Source organism: Ambystoma mexicanum, chromosome 9 (assembly GCF_040938575.1).
Source record: "Ambystoma mexicanum isolate Mex_15411 chromosome 9, UKY_AmexF1_1, whole genome shotgun sequence".
Lineage (NCBI taxonomy): Eukaryota > Metazoa > Chordata > Amphibia > Caudata > Ambystomatidae > Ambystoma > Ambystoma mexicanum.
The window spans coordinates 1,068,387,347-1,068,402,975 of record NC_090931.1 but is presented as its reverse complement, the minus strand read 5'-3'; the positions used below and the strand labels follow the sequence as shown (position 1 = coordinate 1,068,402,975).

Here is a 15,629-nt window from a genome sequence, read left to right as displayed (position 1 = left end):
TCACACAAATGCAGAGACATCTGGCACACTCTAAACAACTGTACAGCCGACCAATCGACCAAAATGGCAAACGTGGTCACGGAGGCGGAGTGGAATAAACATTTTCTTAAGGTTTTCTCAGGAGATAATGAAACAGATATCAAACAAAGAAACCTAAGATCTGTAAACTGGGACTGCACCGAAACCAGGGATGACATATTATCTGCCATTGAAAAACTGAACAACTCGCGAGCCGCTGGGCCAGACGGCATTTCTAACGTTATGCTCAAACAACACAAATCGGAATGGGCAAAATTGATCGAAATTCTATTTGTCAATATCAAAAAGCTTAGAGAGATACCGGCATCGTGGACATCTGCAATTATAGTCCCTATATTTAAGAAAGGCGATCGAGCTGTTCCGGCAAACTATCGCCCTATCGCCTTACTGGACACCATCGGCAGAGTGTTCGCGAACTTCCTGCAAAAAAAACTAACGAAGTGGGCTAACACGAGAGGAATTACTGATCCCAGACAAACGGGCTTTACGAAAGGCGTTGGAACTGAAAACAACCTGACCCTGTTAAACCTACTCAAGTTGAATGCTTTGGAAAAAAAAACACAGTTATTTATAGCATTCATTGATCTTCATCAAGCCTTTGACTGCATAGATCGGGAAACCTTGTGGGCTAAATTAATCAACTGGAATTGTCCAGAGGAGATTCTGTTCCCCATCATTGCATTGCATACAGCTACGACCATTCAGATAAGGCTAAATGAAGCAGGGACTCTATCGGATAAAATGAAGACCCAGAGAGGTGTAAAACAGGGATGCCCTATTGCAGCATGCTTGGTTAAACTATTCATCGCGGATATTCCATCAGCATTGAAAGAGGTGCGTTGCTTTCCACCTAAACTGAATGGATTCCACCTAAACTGCTTAATATACGCAGACGACATAATCTTAATAGACACCACGCCGATCGGTCTACAACGTTTACTACATAAATTATACCAATACATGAACATAAACCATCTGAAGATAAATACGTCAAAAACAAAAATTATGAAAATTGGAACGCTGAAAGGAACAAAGAAAAAATGTTTCAAGTGGCAAATTGGAAATTCGAGTCTTGAGGAAGTAAATGAATTCAGATACCTAGGTATGATGATATCCTCCTCGATATGTGAGAAGAGCTGGTCAAGACATCTACTATGTCGTATGAATACCTTGGCCATCCAAGGAACCAGAATTCATAACCTTTTCGGTAAATTTTCCCTGACCCCAATTCGGCTATTCTACTTGCAAAAAGTAATTCCATGTGTCACCTATGGATCCGAAGCCGGTTGGAATCTTGATTACAATCTCTGGGCAAAACTGGAAGGATATTTCTGGCGACGTGTCTTAAAGCTACCGAAATGCTTCTCAACATCAATAATAAGGCATGAACTTGCCTTGGATGCTTAACACACAACAGTTATTTGGAAATCAATAGCTCTACTGAGAAAGATGACAATAACAGAGAAAGAACCCGCCTATGAAATCCTAGCAACCGACGACGTGTGCCCTTCAAAGACGATCCTAAACATCTGGGCCACAAGAATTTATGACATCATGAGAGCAGCCAATATAAGTAAGGAAATGCTGGTAAAATGGCCTCAACTCGCAAAGAAAAAACTAAAAGAATGGGCTTGGGTACAAAACATCGAGCGTCTGGAGAAAATGGCATCGGCGCCTAAATTGGGACCTACCATCAACAAGATAAATAAGATGCCGAGATATCTTACTCAGTTTCCTTCAAGACATCACCGTGACCGCTTTCTTCATCTGCGAATGAATGCGCTACGTACAAAAGAAGTTTTACTAAGACGGAAAGCTCCAATGATCTGTGACAGCTGGTGCAGATTTTGTCTAAAGGAAACCGAAACCATAAAACATTTGGTGATTGGCTGCACTAAACTGAATTCAATTAGATCGATACATCTGAGCAAATATGCACCAACAAATGGAAATATGGAGGATTGGTGGTTTAGAATACTGAGTGGGAGCTCCGTATTTCTAACTTGTTCGGTGATAAACTTCATCGACATGCTTGATGTATAAGATTGTAGGCCGGACATGAGAACTGTAATCCTTGAGCTTCCTTAATAGAATGGGGAAATGATTAAGAAATAGTTTTTCAAAAAGTTTATTATTAAACTAAGTAAATAAAAAAAAAAAAAAGTCATGACGCACCGCGGCCATGAAAAAATTGAAGAGAGTGCTGGCCAGGATGCATCCCTGCTTGAGGCCTCTGAATGTCGGAATTGGATCTGATAGTGTTCCATCCGAGGCTAGTCTGATTTGCACAGTTGTTTCCGAGTGCGATTCTTTTATCCAAAATACTAGATATTCTGGACAATTTGCCTCCCGGAGTTTCTTTATCAACAATTTCCTGCACACAGAATCAAACGCCGCTTGGAAATCAATAAAGGCCAAGTATAATGTTTGACCTTTTAGCTGTTCTTGCTTTTTGATAACTTCCAGAATGTGCAGATTAATCACCGTCCCCATTCCCGGCATAAACCCAGTTTGATTTGGGTCTCTCAATTTCGCAAAATTCAACCAGTCATTCAGATCTCTTAACAACATTCTAGCAGATGTTTTGCTTGGTATGTCTAGTAAAGATATTGGCCTATAGTTAGCAGGATTCTCATGGTCTCCTTTTTTGTAGATGGATATAGTTATCGCTTTCCTCCAAGAGCTAGGTATACGACGAGTTCTCACTATTTTCAGAAAAATACATAGAAACATTTTTGCCCAAGCCATAGGATGTTGTTTTATCATATAATTAGATAAGCCATCAGACCCTGGTGCACGAGAAGTTGACAGTTTAGAAATATGAAACAGTATGTCATCCAGATCGAAGGACAAGTCCTTAGCTTGTCTATTATCAGTTGAAGTAGTGTCCTCTTCTAAATGAATATCCGCATACAGAGACTTGTAGAAAGAGGCCCATACTTCTTGAGATATGGGATTCAGCTGGTGGATTGTTTGATCTTTAGACTGTCTATAATTCAACAGGGACCAAATCTTAGCTGAGTTCTTAGACCTCAGTTTGTCTAACATATTTTCTGCATCCTGCTGGTCCAATATAGCAAGTTTCGATTTCAACCAGTTCTTATATTTACACTTTAGCGATCTGAGTTTGGGTCCCCTATCACAATAGTTCAAATACATCACCTGTCTTTTCTATATTGTGCTTTCCGCACTGAGACTTCCTGATCATATGTGTGCAAGGTATTATTACCATTTGTTTTTGTGTTGTTTCTTTTAACAGCAAACATTTGCATTTCTTCCATCTAGGAAAGCGCAACAGTTAGACACCCACTCAGTCTCTTCGTCTCACTTTTAACCAAAGAACAAGTTACTCTCTTACCTGGTAACGTTCTTTCGATGGGATGGTCCGACGACGTATTCCATATCTATGACAGATAATGTCCACAGCTGTGCTGCTTTGGAGAATTTTCGGCATCTGCATCCTGCGTCGATGACGTTGATGCGCCGTCCCCGAGGACCTCCTCCGACGGCTGATGTCACCCGATGTGATAAGTAGGACGCACGACGCCCGTAGCCTCAGTTGTAGTTTTTTCCCCAGAACGTGTGACACAAGTTTTCTGCCAGTCAGACACACAAGGCCTTGCGGAACGCAAGCTGCAATCGCGTATGAAATTCTGCAGCGGGGAAGGTAGGGAGGGAGCGATATGGAATACGTCGTCAGACCATCCCATCGAAAGAACGTTACCAGGTAAAAGAGTAACTTGTTCTTCGAGGGGATTAGGTCCTCCGACGTATTCCATATCTATGACAGACTCCCAAAGCAGTACCAAGCAAGGAGGTGGGAAAAGAATTTAGAACACAAATTTAGCATGCCCAATCAAATTGCGGAATAAAGGACTGCCTTGCCAAAGGCCAGATCCTGCCCTCGGATAGAATCGAGGGAGTAGTGACGTGCAAAAGTATGTACCGAAGCCCAGGTGGCTGCATCTCAGATGTGACGAATAGGAACATCCCTCTGCAGGGCAGTAGACGCAGCCACTCCCCTGGTAGAATGGGCCCGCAAGCCAGCCGGAGGGTCCTTACCTGCCAAGCGGTAACACTCGGAGATAGCTAAAATAATCCAACAAGACAAAATCTGTTTCGTCACAGCTTGTCACAAACGCTTTCCAGCGTAACCAATGAAAAGTTGTTCGTCCACTCTGACCCGGGACATGCGCGAAATATAAAAGCTCAACGCTCTCCTAGGATCAAGCCTATGGAGCCTCTCCTCTTCCTTACCAGGATGTGGAGGAGGATAGAACGCCGGAAGAACCACCTTCTGGCTCAAATGAAATTCCGAAACCACCTTCGGAAGAAAGGAAGGACGAACTCGAAGGACAACCCTGTCCTTATGAAACACAGTGAAGGGTGGCTTAACTGAAAGTGCCTGTAACTCACTCACTCTGCGAGCGGAAGTAACCACAACCAAAAACGCAGTTTTAAGAGTTAACAGTCTCAAAGAGCAAGAATGCAAAGGCTCAAACGGAGCACCCATAAGAAACTTAAGAACAAGGTTGAAATCCCAACCGGGCACCAGAAAAGGTGACGGAGGGAACACATTAGTGAGTCCTTTCAAAAACTGAGAAATTAAAGGAATCTTAAAATAGGAACATTCTTCAGACGAGCCCTTAAATATGGACAGCGCCGCCAGGTAACCTTTAATGGTACCCACTTGCAAGCCCCTGTGGGCCAAGGAAAGCAAAAAAGACAGAACCATGGGAATGTCACACTCAAAAGGATCCACATTCTTAACACTGCACCAGTCGCAGAACTTACGCCAACGGCAACGGTACAGAGACTTTGTTGCCGGCCGCCTGGCCTAGAGCAACACCTCCAACACGTCTTCAGGGAGGTCCCAATCCTTATACCTCAACCTTTCAGAAGCCAAGCGTGAAGGTTGAGGGATCTGACCTCTGGATGGAGAACCTGACCCCCCTCCCGTGAAAGCAGATCGTCTTGATAGGGAAGACGACGCAGGAGGGCAGATTGACAAGTCGAGAAGGTCCGGGTACCACGTCCTCTGAGCCCACGCCGGAGCAATGAGGATCATCCGGGAACCGAACCTCTGTAACCTCCGCAGTACTTGCGGGCTGACGGGGACAGGAGGAAACGCGTACAGCAGTGGGAACGACCACTCCACCATGAACGCGCGCCTAAGGCTCCTTTTGGAGGAAATTCCCGCGAGCAAAACCTTTCGCACTTCCGGTTGACACTGGAGGCGAATAGATCCACTTGAGGGGTCCCCCAAAGGGCAAAGATCTCCACGAGAATCTCCTGAGCCAGCTCCCACTCGTGAGAGATCGTGCTCTGCCTGATTAGAGCGTCCGCCGTCTCGTTGTCGTCCCCGGCCAGATGAACAGCTGAGATCGAAACTTCCTGCTGGATGGCCCAGAACTCAAGCTGCATCGCGCCTCCCTGCACAGAGGAAGTGACCCTGCCCCGCCCTTTTTGTTGAGGTAGTGCATGGCCACTGTGTTGTCCGTTAGGATCAGGACACTCTTTCCTCGCACAGTCGGCAGAAAAGCCTTCAGGGCTAGCCTGACGGCCCTCAGATCCAACAGATTGATATGGAGTCTGGACTCCGACGGAGACCAGCGACCGCTGACTGTCAACTCGTTGGCATGAGCTCCCCATCCCGTGAGGGATGCGTCCGTCACGATCGTCACCTCCGGCCAGGGAAGCCAAAACGGGGCCCCCTTCATCAGATTGCCTTCGACGGCCCACCGCAGAAGGTCCTGTGCGACCGAGGGTGGCACCTGAACAGGGTCCGACATCCTGCAGGAAGATTGCGACCACTGCATCTTGAGTGCCCACTGCAAAGATCTCATCCGCAGACGAGCCTCTGACACCAGAAGAATGCAGGATGCCATGAGGCCGAGCAACCTCAAGACCTCGAACGCCGGGAGCGTCTGGGCAAGTTCAAACTTGTGCACCATCTGCTGAATGTGAAGAGCCCTCACCAGGGGAGGAAAACACAGCCCCAGGGACGTGTCGAGCACTGCTCCGATGTACTGGAGCCGCTGTGTTGGCGTCAAATGGGACTTCTTTAAATTGAGGGAGAAGCCCAGCCTGTGAAGGGAGTGGCAGGTGATGGACAGATGATCCAGGACTTGCTCGGGAGAGCTCCCCCTGATCAACCAATCGTCCAGGTAGGGGTAGACATGAATCCCCCCTTTCCTGAGATGCGCTGCCACCACCACCATGAGCTTGGTGAAAACCCTCGGGGCGGAGGTCAATCCGAACGGCAGGACCCGAAACTGAAAGTGCGAGTCGCCAACCGCGAACCTCAGGTACTTCTTGTGCTTGGGATGGATCGGCACATGGAAGTAAGCGTCCTTGAGGTCGAGAGACACCAACCAGTCCTGAAGTTGAAGGGCCTGGAGGACTTGAGAGAGAGTAACCATTTTGAACTTGTCCTTCCTGAGGAGTTTGTTCAAACCGCGCAAGTCCATGATGGGTCTCAATCCCCCGTCTTTCTTCAAAATCAAAAAATAAAGGGAATACCATCCCTTGTTCCTCTCCGCTACAGGTACCAGTTCTATGGCGCCTTTCTCCAGCAGGGCTTGAATTTCCTGCGTAATGAGCGGATCCGGACTCTTCAAAGAGAGGTTCCCAGGTGGATTGTTGCGAGGCCTCTGCCGAAAGGGAAGACAGTAGCTGTGGGTTATGATCTCCAGAACCCACCCATCTGAAGTAATGGCACGCCACTCTACAAGATGCTGCGCCAGCATTCCCCCAACCGGCGAACCATGGGACCTGGCCTCATGACAGAGTGGTAGCGGCTGCAGCGTTGCCTGAGGGCAAAGAGGCAACTGCCCGAGCGGTCTTGGCACCTCGAGTACCCTGTTTTCCACCTCTGGCACTCTTACGGTAGCCTCTTTGACTGACAGCTCCTCTCGCTTTACTGAAGGACGAGTAAAAGCGAAAGGAACCACCCCTCCATTGTTGTCCCCTAGGACGAAAAGGCAGAGGTTGTCGAACTGCACCGCCCAACGACATCGCTGCAGCTTTGGAGGTCTGCAACCTCTCAAGGCTCTCGTCAGACTTGCTGCCAAAAAGATGTTCACCGTCAAAGGGCATGTTGAGGAGCCGGGACTGCACATCAGGAGCGAACCCTGACTTCCGCAACCATGCAAACTTGCGAATTACGGTGCTCGCCGCCATGGACAGGCTGACACAATCTGCCATGTCCAAACCCGACTGAACGGCCTCACACATGGCATCCTTGCCATCCTGAACCATAGCAAGGAAACCATCCCGTTCGTCCCCTTTGGGAATATGTTCAGCCGCTAATGCAACACAGTTCCACAGAGTGTGTGTGAAACAAGACAAGGCACATACGGAGTTGGCCGCCTGAAGCGCCATACCCCCTGAAGAAAACACTTTCTTCACCCAGCCATCAAAACGTTTGTCATCCCTATCCGGAGGGATGGTAGGATACGACGCCTGCTTTGCCGGGGCCATAGCCGCCTGCACCACCAAACTCTCCGGAGTGGGGTGCCTGGACAAGTAGCAGGGGTCGCTACTGGCTGGACGGTATTTTTGCGACAAAGACTTGCCCACTGCCGGGAGACTCTCCGGAGCAGTCTAAGCCACCACCACCCTTTTCTGCAGAGCCATATGAAATGGCAGTACCGGGTTAGTGGGGGGGACCAAGATCAAGGATGTCCGTGAGATCATCCTCAACAAACTCCCCTGGGGGAGCCGACCATCCCAAGTACTCGGTGACCCGAGACATAAGGCGCCGGTATGAAGAATCGGCATGAGTGCCAGGCTCCGGCCTACAAAACTCCACCTCCGGAGAGGTGTCCAGTCCACTGGCATCATGCAGTGACTGCCTCAGGTCATCAAATTGGCTATGGCCCGAGAGAAGCTCATCAGGCACCGTAACCGGAACGAAGCCCTCATCAGAGGGCCCTCATCACCCTCTGAAATGTACTCCAGGCGGTGAGAGGAAGACACCTGCGGACCAAAGCTACGCCTGACCTTAGCCAGAGCCTTTCTAGGGGCTACCCGCGTGCCACGGGGCCCCTCCGACACCACAGCCCCGAAAGGCGTTGAGGGCGCCGAACGAGTCGGCGCCGGCATCGAGAGAATCAGCGTCGAGCGAATCGGCGTCGACGTCAGCCGCAGCGCCGCCAGCACCGGCGGCGTCGACACAGGCCTCGAAGCCAGGGCTCCGAGCGTGTACATTGACGACCTATGCGCCGACAGCAACGACGATCCCCTTGAAAGCAGAGCCTCGAGAGAGGTTGTCGACGACCTCGGCGCCACAGGCGTCGACGTCTTCCTCGAAGACGGCACAGGATCACGCGGTCTCGAGCGCATCGAGGACCGGGACCTGGAATGGGCATGGCGAGAACGGTTACCCTTGTCCGAGCGGGACCTCTCCCGCGAACCGTGCCGACCACCCGAGCCCGAAGGCGTGGGAGCGGTGTCTCTCAACCGATCCCACTCGGAGGCAGGGACGGACTGGTGCCCTGCAATTCAAGAATCGCCAACATCTTCTTCCTGAAGGAAGCCCATTCCTCCGGTGTCGCTTGCATGGTGGGATAAACGACCCGCCGACGGGCGGAGTCCTCGGAAGAGGACGGGGAAGGCGACCGATACCGGCGCTTCCGGGAATGCCTCGAAGAGGCAGAGGAGTGGCGAGACCGACTCCTGGAAGGAGACCCACTGGACCTCCAACGATGACGCGGAGAGTCGCCTCTCGAATCATCCGTCGAAAGCCCCGCAGAACTCGACTTCCTGGGCTTAGACAACCTACCTACTGACAACTTCTTCTTGCGCTCCCGCAAGGCCTTGGCCGTGAGCGACTGGCAGTCGTCCGTGTTGTGGGCCTCCCGAGGCATCAGAGGCAGGCGTCGTGCGAGTCTGTTACTGACATCTTGGACCCACAGTCCCCGCATTTCTTGAAGCCCGGACGCGGGGTTGAAGACGAGGTAGACATCGTTCACGAACAGGTTTTCACAAAAACCAAACAGGTTCAAAGAACCAAGAAGAATACAACAAACTCCAAAGAGTCGAGGCGTACCGAGATTCACGAAGCGAACACGTTCGCAGAAAGAATGGAACTGAGGCTACGGGTGTCATGCATCCTACTTATCACATCGGGTGACGTCGGCCGTCGGAGGAGGTCCTCGGGGACAGCGCATCGACGTCATTGACGCAAGACACATAACATTTTCCAAAGCAGCACAGCTGTGGACATTATCTGTCATAGATATGGAATACGTCGGAGGACCCAATCCCCTCGAATTATAGTTTAGTATGTGCAGAGATTTTGGACACCATTTGAATCTGTTTAACGCGTTATTCAAGGATAAGTTTGTTGCCAACGATTTTTCATACTGTTTCTCGTTTACAGACCATGACCAGTTCATGGTTTGTATATCATGATCACTTATTAGCTGGGGGAGAATAAAGAATTCTGTTATACAATTAAACAATTGCCCATCTACGAATGTATAATCGATCATGGCAGATTATGCACCACAATGCCAGGTGTCATGTTGTGGAATGTCCCCTTTTTTGGCACTGTTAAGTTTGAATAGATGACGCTCTTCCATTATTGAATTCCATCTCAGAGCAGCTGTAGATACACATTTGCCTCTTTGAGCATGACAAGTTATATTCAGATCCCCGTAATGATTATGTGATCACAGGTTGGATCTAGAAGAGTCATATTCAAAAGGACCTCAAAGGAGGTAAAACATTCCTGATCTGTAATAGCTGCGTGGTTCCAGTATATATTTATTAATCCTATGGTCTTTGAATCAATTTTTATCCTCACCATTTGAAGGAAACTATTTGGGGAAAACCACTGCTCTAATTGAATATTTGGAGATATGTTTATGGCTACCATAAATCTAGCTCTAGGTCTACCCTTAACAGGCATAATCGCTGGAACTAGATCTATAATGTGATTGTCCCAGACCGGGGCAGATGCTAACCATATCTCTTGAAAAGCCAAGATATCAAATTTTCCCAACAGACAATCCGTACTTTTTGTCAGATGTTTAAATCCTCTCGTGTTCCAAGAGGATAGAGAAAGAGTGATTGACTTCTGGGATAGTTAATTTCTGCATGGTCTCACTTCTCTGTCATTGTAACATCTTTCACTTTCAATTGATGAACCTGATTGTCGGTTTATAGACTGATATTGTGCATTTGCGAAAGCTTTGGACTGATATTGATTCCTCATTATAGACATTTGTGGGGGAACTACCATGGAATTATTTAACAGTTGAAACCCCAATTTGTATAAATCCATTCTTGCTTGCCATAATGCATTTTTAACAAAGCCCGATTTCATCCACAACTTTACGACAGATAAGTCAGTTTGATGCAAGAACTCTATCTGGTCAATGTCAGCTGAACATATTCCTTCCAGAGCTGGTACATCCGCAAACATGTTCATGACTGACTGTCTGTTGAGATCAAATACGTGGAACGGATGCGAGCGGCACTGCAAAATTAGATGGTGTGTTAACACAGGTTTCAGAGGGGTTCGCTGCGCCCCTCTTAAGGCAAGATTCGTTTTTAGATCTCTTTGATGTAACATTTTATTTGGATAGGCCATTGGAACTGCTTGGATCGAAATATTCTTTTCCAAAGAGACCGCTGTATTAGATTTGTTTACCATAGAGACAATTCTTTGAACCGATTTCTCAATTTCTTCTTTCCATTCTTTCATTATTAAAGTGTCCACACCCGGCAATTTTGCAGGCTTTCCTGGCAAAGGATCATCAGAAGATTTCAAATCTGTAGGATTCACTATGTTTACAGAAGCGGGCTCCACAGAAACCGTGTCATTCCCTAACGGAACTGAAGCCAAAGCCACCTGATTGGAGGCGATTGCATTGTCCTGATTACTTAATGAAACCAGGCTATCTAGAGGATCATACACCAAAGACGCTATTTTGGCCAATTTGGTTTGATTAGCTTTAAACAATAACACATCACGATATTTATTGGCAATAGCTTTCCGCGCCATTGTAGTTGTCGAAATAGGTTTTGTATGAACTGTCTAGTTCCAGAAATATTAGAGTTAGGAATAGATTTAACATTCTTTGTTTTTTTTGTAGCCTTAGGTATCGGAATTTGTCCTTTTTTAGCTTGCTTCTCAAATATGAGGTAAGTGGTCCCTTTGTTATCTGGGACAGAATCCTTTACAATTTCAACATCCTTGCTTTGTTGGCCATTCCCACTAGAAGATGGAGCCGGGGTTTCTATGTTCTTCATTTTTGCCTTTCTTTTTTTGAAGCATTGCTGTCCAGTAACACAATTATCCTTCACACACATTTCGACTTTAGGAGTGGGAGTAGTTACACCCTTTTTAATTTCTAGCACTTTCTCTCCAGCTTTATTAGCAGCATCATTATTTTGCACTGGTATTTTCTCTTTAATGCCTGGTGCTGTAACACCAGCTGTTGATTCTCTGAGCAATCAATTAGTAGTACATCAGGTTTTTAAAATTTATCAGCATGTATTTTCCCGTTTCTCTTCACAGATTTTTTTTCACATTTGAATCACTATTATATTGATTATTGCAGCAGTCGCATGAGAGCTTGGCATTCTTTTGATTCTGTAGTACTTTAGTTAATAACACATGTTGCTCATTCATTTTCGAATCTAAAGAATCATACAGTCGTGTCAGTGAAAATAACACTGCATTCATCGTTTGAAGAGAGGTCTCAACACCTACGATAAATGTCCCTTGAGAGGGTGGGTTTTTTAAAGCCGGAGTGTATTGATTGCGCCGTGGAGTGGGGTGCGTGAAGGAACAAGACAATACAGATGACTCAATAGGCGAGGGGGAGAACATCATTGGTGATTTAGATAGATCATGAATGCTGGCTCCAGTTTCACACTCTAAGTTAACCTCCTTGCTGTGGTTATGAAAACTCACATCACAATCATCATTATTATTAGTACAATTTTCCCTGCTTGGTATTGCCTTTTTCAAAGCTATATCAGGGAAATCAGTTTCAGCCATAATTTCAACCTGATCATCAGATACAAAGTCCTTTGTTGGATTTGGGGGTTTTGCCGTATGTACGACTTCATTCACTCCCCCTCTTATTCCTAGTTGTTCTTTAATGATAGCCAAGGCACCAGCTGCTATTAGAGAATCAGGTGGGGTATTTATCAAATCAATCACCCCCCCCCCGATTTCTTCCTGTTTATCTGCATGTTCAAAACAAGTCCCCTTGGTTGAGTGAGAAAATTCAGATTTTTCACCTCCTCCCCCCATTTTAGCACCCAGTTCACAAAATTTGCGTATGTCAGCTAAGGGTGCACAGGATAGTATGTTTGTAGCAGATTTACATGCACGTGCTAACTGAATGGTGCGCGAGGAGGATTTTGGGGTTTGGAAAGCCGCTGCCACACAAGCTTTTATTTTGTCTTGGGGCGGCATTCCTGTTTTCAGCGTTAGCACCATTATGGCAGGACTGCAGAGTATATTTTGTTTTTTCCCCTTTTTTTCCAAGTAGCAGATCACTAAATTACTGGCAGTCGCGGCTTGCTTATCTCTCGCTTTGTCAATAAGCTTTTCCAACAAAACCCAGAAAGGACAATAGTAGTGACAACAAAGCTCAATATAAATGACACAAAAATTGAATGGACTCACCATACAATATTTCACTAATAGACTTATTCAGTTTCTCCCCCTGAACTACGGTGCAGGTTACAAGTATAAGTACACAAAGAGCAAAGCAGCAAACAGCTAACAGTAATTTCATGTACTTCCGTGTGCGCGTGCGATTGCGCTGCACACGCTATTTTTGAGGTTAAGTGGGCGGGATCAAGGGTGGGAGAAGGAGTCACTAGCCCAATCAGAAAGAAAATCTCTGACACGAGTCAGGCAGCTTCTGTGTGTCTTTTAAAGACGTCCGCTTAGCGTTGATCCTGCAATTCAGCAGCGCACGGACGAGCAAGTACATGAAAGGTGAACGCGAAGATCCGTAATGCAGTCAATTTCACCCAACGTTCTCACACAGCTAACAGTACTTTCATGTACTTCCGTGTGTGCCACTATTGTAGGTATTGTACCCTTTGTTAGAACTTTCACTTTGCCTTTAAGTCTACAGCTAGTAGCTTTTACAGGGGAATATTAAAAAACAGAATTATCTAAGATGTAAACTGATGAAAATCCACTGGTAATTATCAGCACCCCAGATGTTACCTAGGGAAGCTAATAGCACTATGCCTTCACTAGTGGGTCGTAAGGAATGGTATCTCAGGAAGCAGTGTGACCCACTAGGGAAGCAAATATCGCCTCAATAAAAGTATTCCTATTTGAAGACGAACTGCACCTTTCATCCCATAAAAAAACAAAGGTAAACCATTTTGATACAATAAAGGCATGGTTGTGTGATTCACAAGCCAATAACGCCATTTTGAGGTCTGTAGAATTAATAAACCATTACACCTTCAGTTACATAATGTGTGAACTCACTGGAACTCTTCATCAACATTGTAAGCTACAGCAAAATGTTGTTTATTCTTTCTATGCTTTATATGGTACTTAATGTTTTTGATTAACACACATTGTTTATGAACTATGAAACTATTACAAAATACTTACCCTGAAACCAACATCTGGCCATCAAAAGAAAAAGCACAAGATAGTATTGGAGCTGTGTGTCCACTCAAGATACATTTAAGTTTTAGAATAAACCCTAGAGACAAAGGACAACAAAGGTCATTTACAACAAATAAATTGACATATGTGCAAAATAAAACTGGTAACTTAAACATGACATTATCCAAATAATTATATAAGGATGACATTTCTATTTACTGCTAATCTATGCTGAGGAACTTGGGAGAGGAGTATTATTTCACACTAGGCTCCCAAGTTAACTCCACATAGCCTTCAAACTAAGGCCACTGCAAGGCTGCCTTCCGTGTCAGAACATGCATTTATGATGCAAGGAGCATTCAGGTTGTGTGTTAGTGAAAATTTCATGGGAGACCCAACTATGGATTACTGCTTTGCAAAGATGAAATGGGTTGATGGTATTGATATAAAGAAATAACCACCTTGCAATCTGTAAAAAAAACAAATAAGCGCATGTTCATATCATGCATTATCTACTGAATGTTTAGAGGCAGTCAAACCTATTAATGAGCTAGTCGAAAGAAGACATTGGCGTATTGCGATAGAAAAAAGCAAATCTTAGAAGGAATTGTGAGGAATCTCGTGGAGTCATCACTGATTCCCTGACATGAATCTCCTGCCATATTGTCAGAGGACAACAGTCGCTACCCGATTCCCTGTGGATCATCCTGTGGAAACCCTGTGGTTGGTATTATGAGGAGGGATCACGTGGGCAGAAAGGACTGTCGGGCGAAAATGGCAACTTCACCAGATGATACAGTATTCTACCCTGTCTAATGAAAGAGATTATAATACCCACATTCTTAATGGCTTGTTGTCAACATACACATTCCCTCCATTGTAAAACTCAGAAAATCCTTCCTTTAAATCATTCTAGACAAAATTCCATTCATCCTTCAAATACACACAACACATATATAATATCTTCTGTTTCTGATGTTTTTCTAAGAGAAACTCCTAACCATCATGTCAGAAATCCTATGATTTCTAGCAACTTCTACTACCATAAAGCCTCAAGTACTGAGACGAGGAAGAGGAGAAAGGAGTTAATGCAAAGTGAAAGTTACTAAAAGTTGAATATGCAGACTAGTTTTTGTAAAACACAAGTATGTGGGACATTTAAAAATGATGTCCAAATTCAAGAAAGGGAGAGCGCCATAGAATGTGGTAGCAGAGTCAGAGAAGGAGGCAGAACGACAGCAGACCTTGACAGAGGCAATTGCAGGCACATCCAGATTGCAGCTTGCAACCACAAGAATTACATGCCTGCTTGGCGTGAAAGGAAGAGAAACGCAGCAGGAACCTGTGCAGGACTGTCTGAGCTCCGGCAGCAGCAGGAGAGTAGTTGGGATAATGGCTGTGCCGAGAAGCAGCGTTTCTTTGTCCAGATCAGGAAGAGAAGCCAGTGAATAAACATGGGATTGCAAGAGATGGTGGAGGAAGGTCTGCATTGTGAAGGAGGCCTTCACAGAGAAGAAGCTTCCTTAAAGAGACGTGCCACAGGTTGGGGATGTTACAAACAACCTGCGAGTCTACCCAGAGCCATTGGGGATCCCAGGGCGTACCGACAGATATTTAAACAAGTAAATGAAACAAGAGTGCTTGAATATCAACCAGCTAAAGCACAAAAGCAAAACTTATATAAGCCCCCTTATATGGCATGTCAATGTAGGGAAAATTGGAGCAAGATGTCCTCATGGGAAAGTTGGAACGAGCATTACACCAAGCCAACAACTAGAAATACAGTGAAGTGATATAACTGTTGTGTTAAAAAGAAGTCCTGGTGAAAGGAACACATCAGGCAGTGAACATTTGGGGAGGCGAGATAAATGTCAGGAGTATACCAGGGGATCTGCAAAACCCCATAAAAGTATTCCTGGTAGCCGAGTATACCAGGTAATCCAACTGAGCACTTAAAGTTATAAGACAATGTCGAAGGATAACT

At 45.8% G+C, this 15,629-nt stretch overlaps 1 protein-coding gene across 3 annotated transcripts in view; it reads right to left on the bottom strand.

Annotated features, from left to right (window-relative positions):
- The window catches only part of WDSUB1 (WD repeat, sterile alpha motif and U-box domain containing 1), a 987,384-nt gene that overhangs the window by 342,500 nt on the left and 629,255 nt on the right, over nt 1-15,629 (bottom strand). For all 3 annotated transcript variants that reach the window (XM_069616372.1, XM_069616374.1, XM_069616373.1), the window contains exon 5: nt 13,649-13,742. In XM_069616372.1, the coding sequence (XP_069472473.1) occupies nt 13,649-13,742 (94 nt within the window). The remainder of the gene's footprint in view (nt 1-13,648; nt 13,743-15,629) is intronic.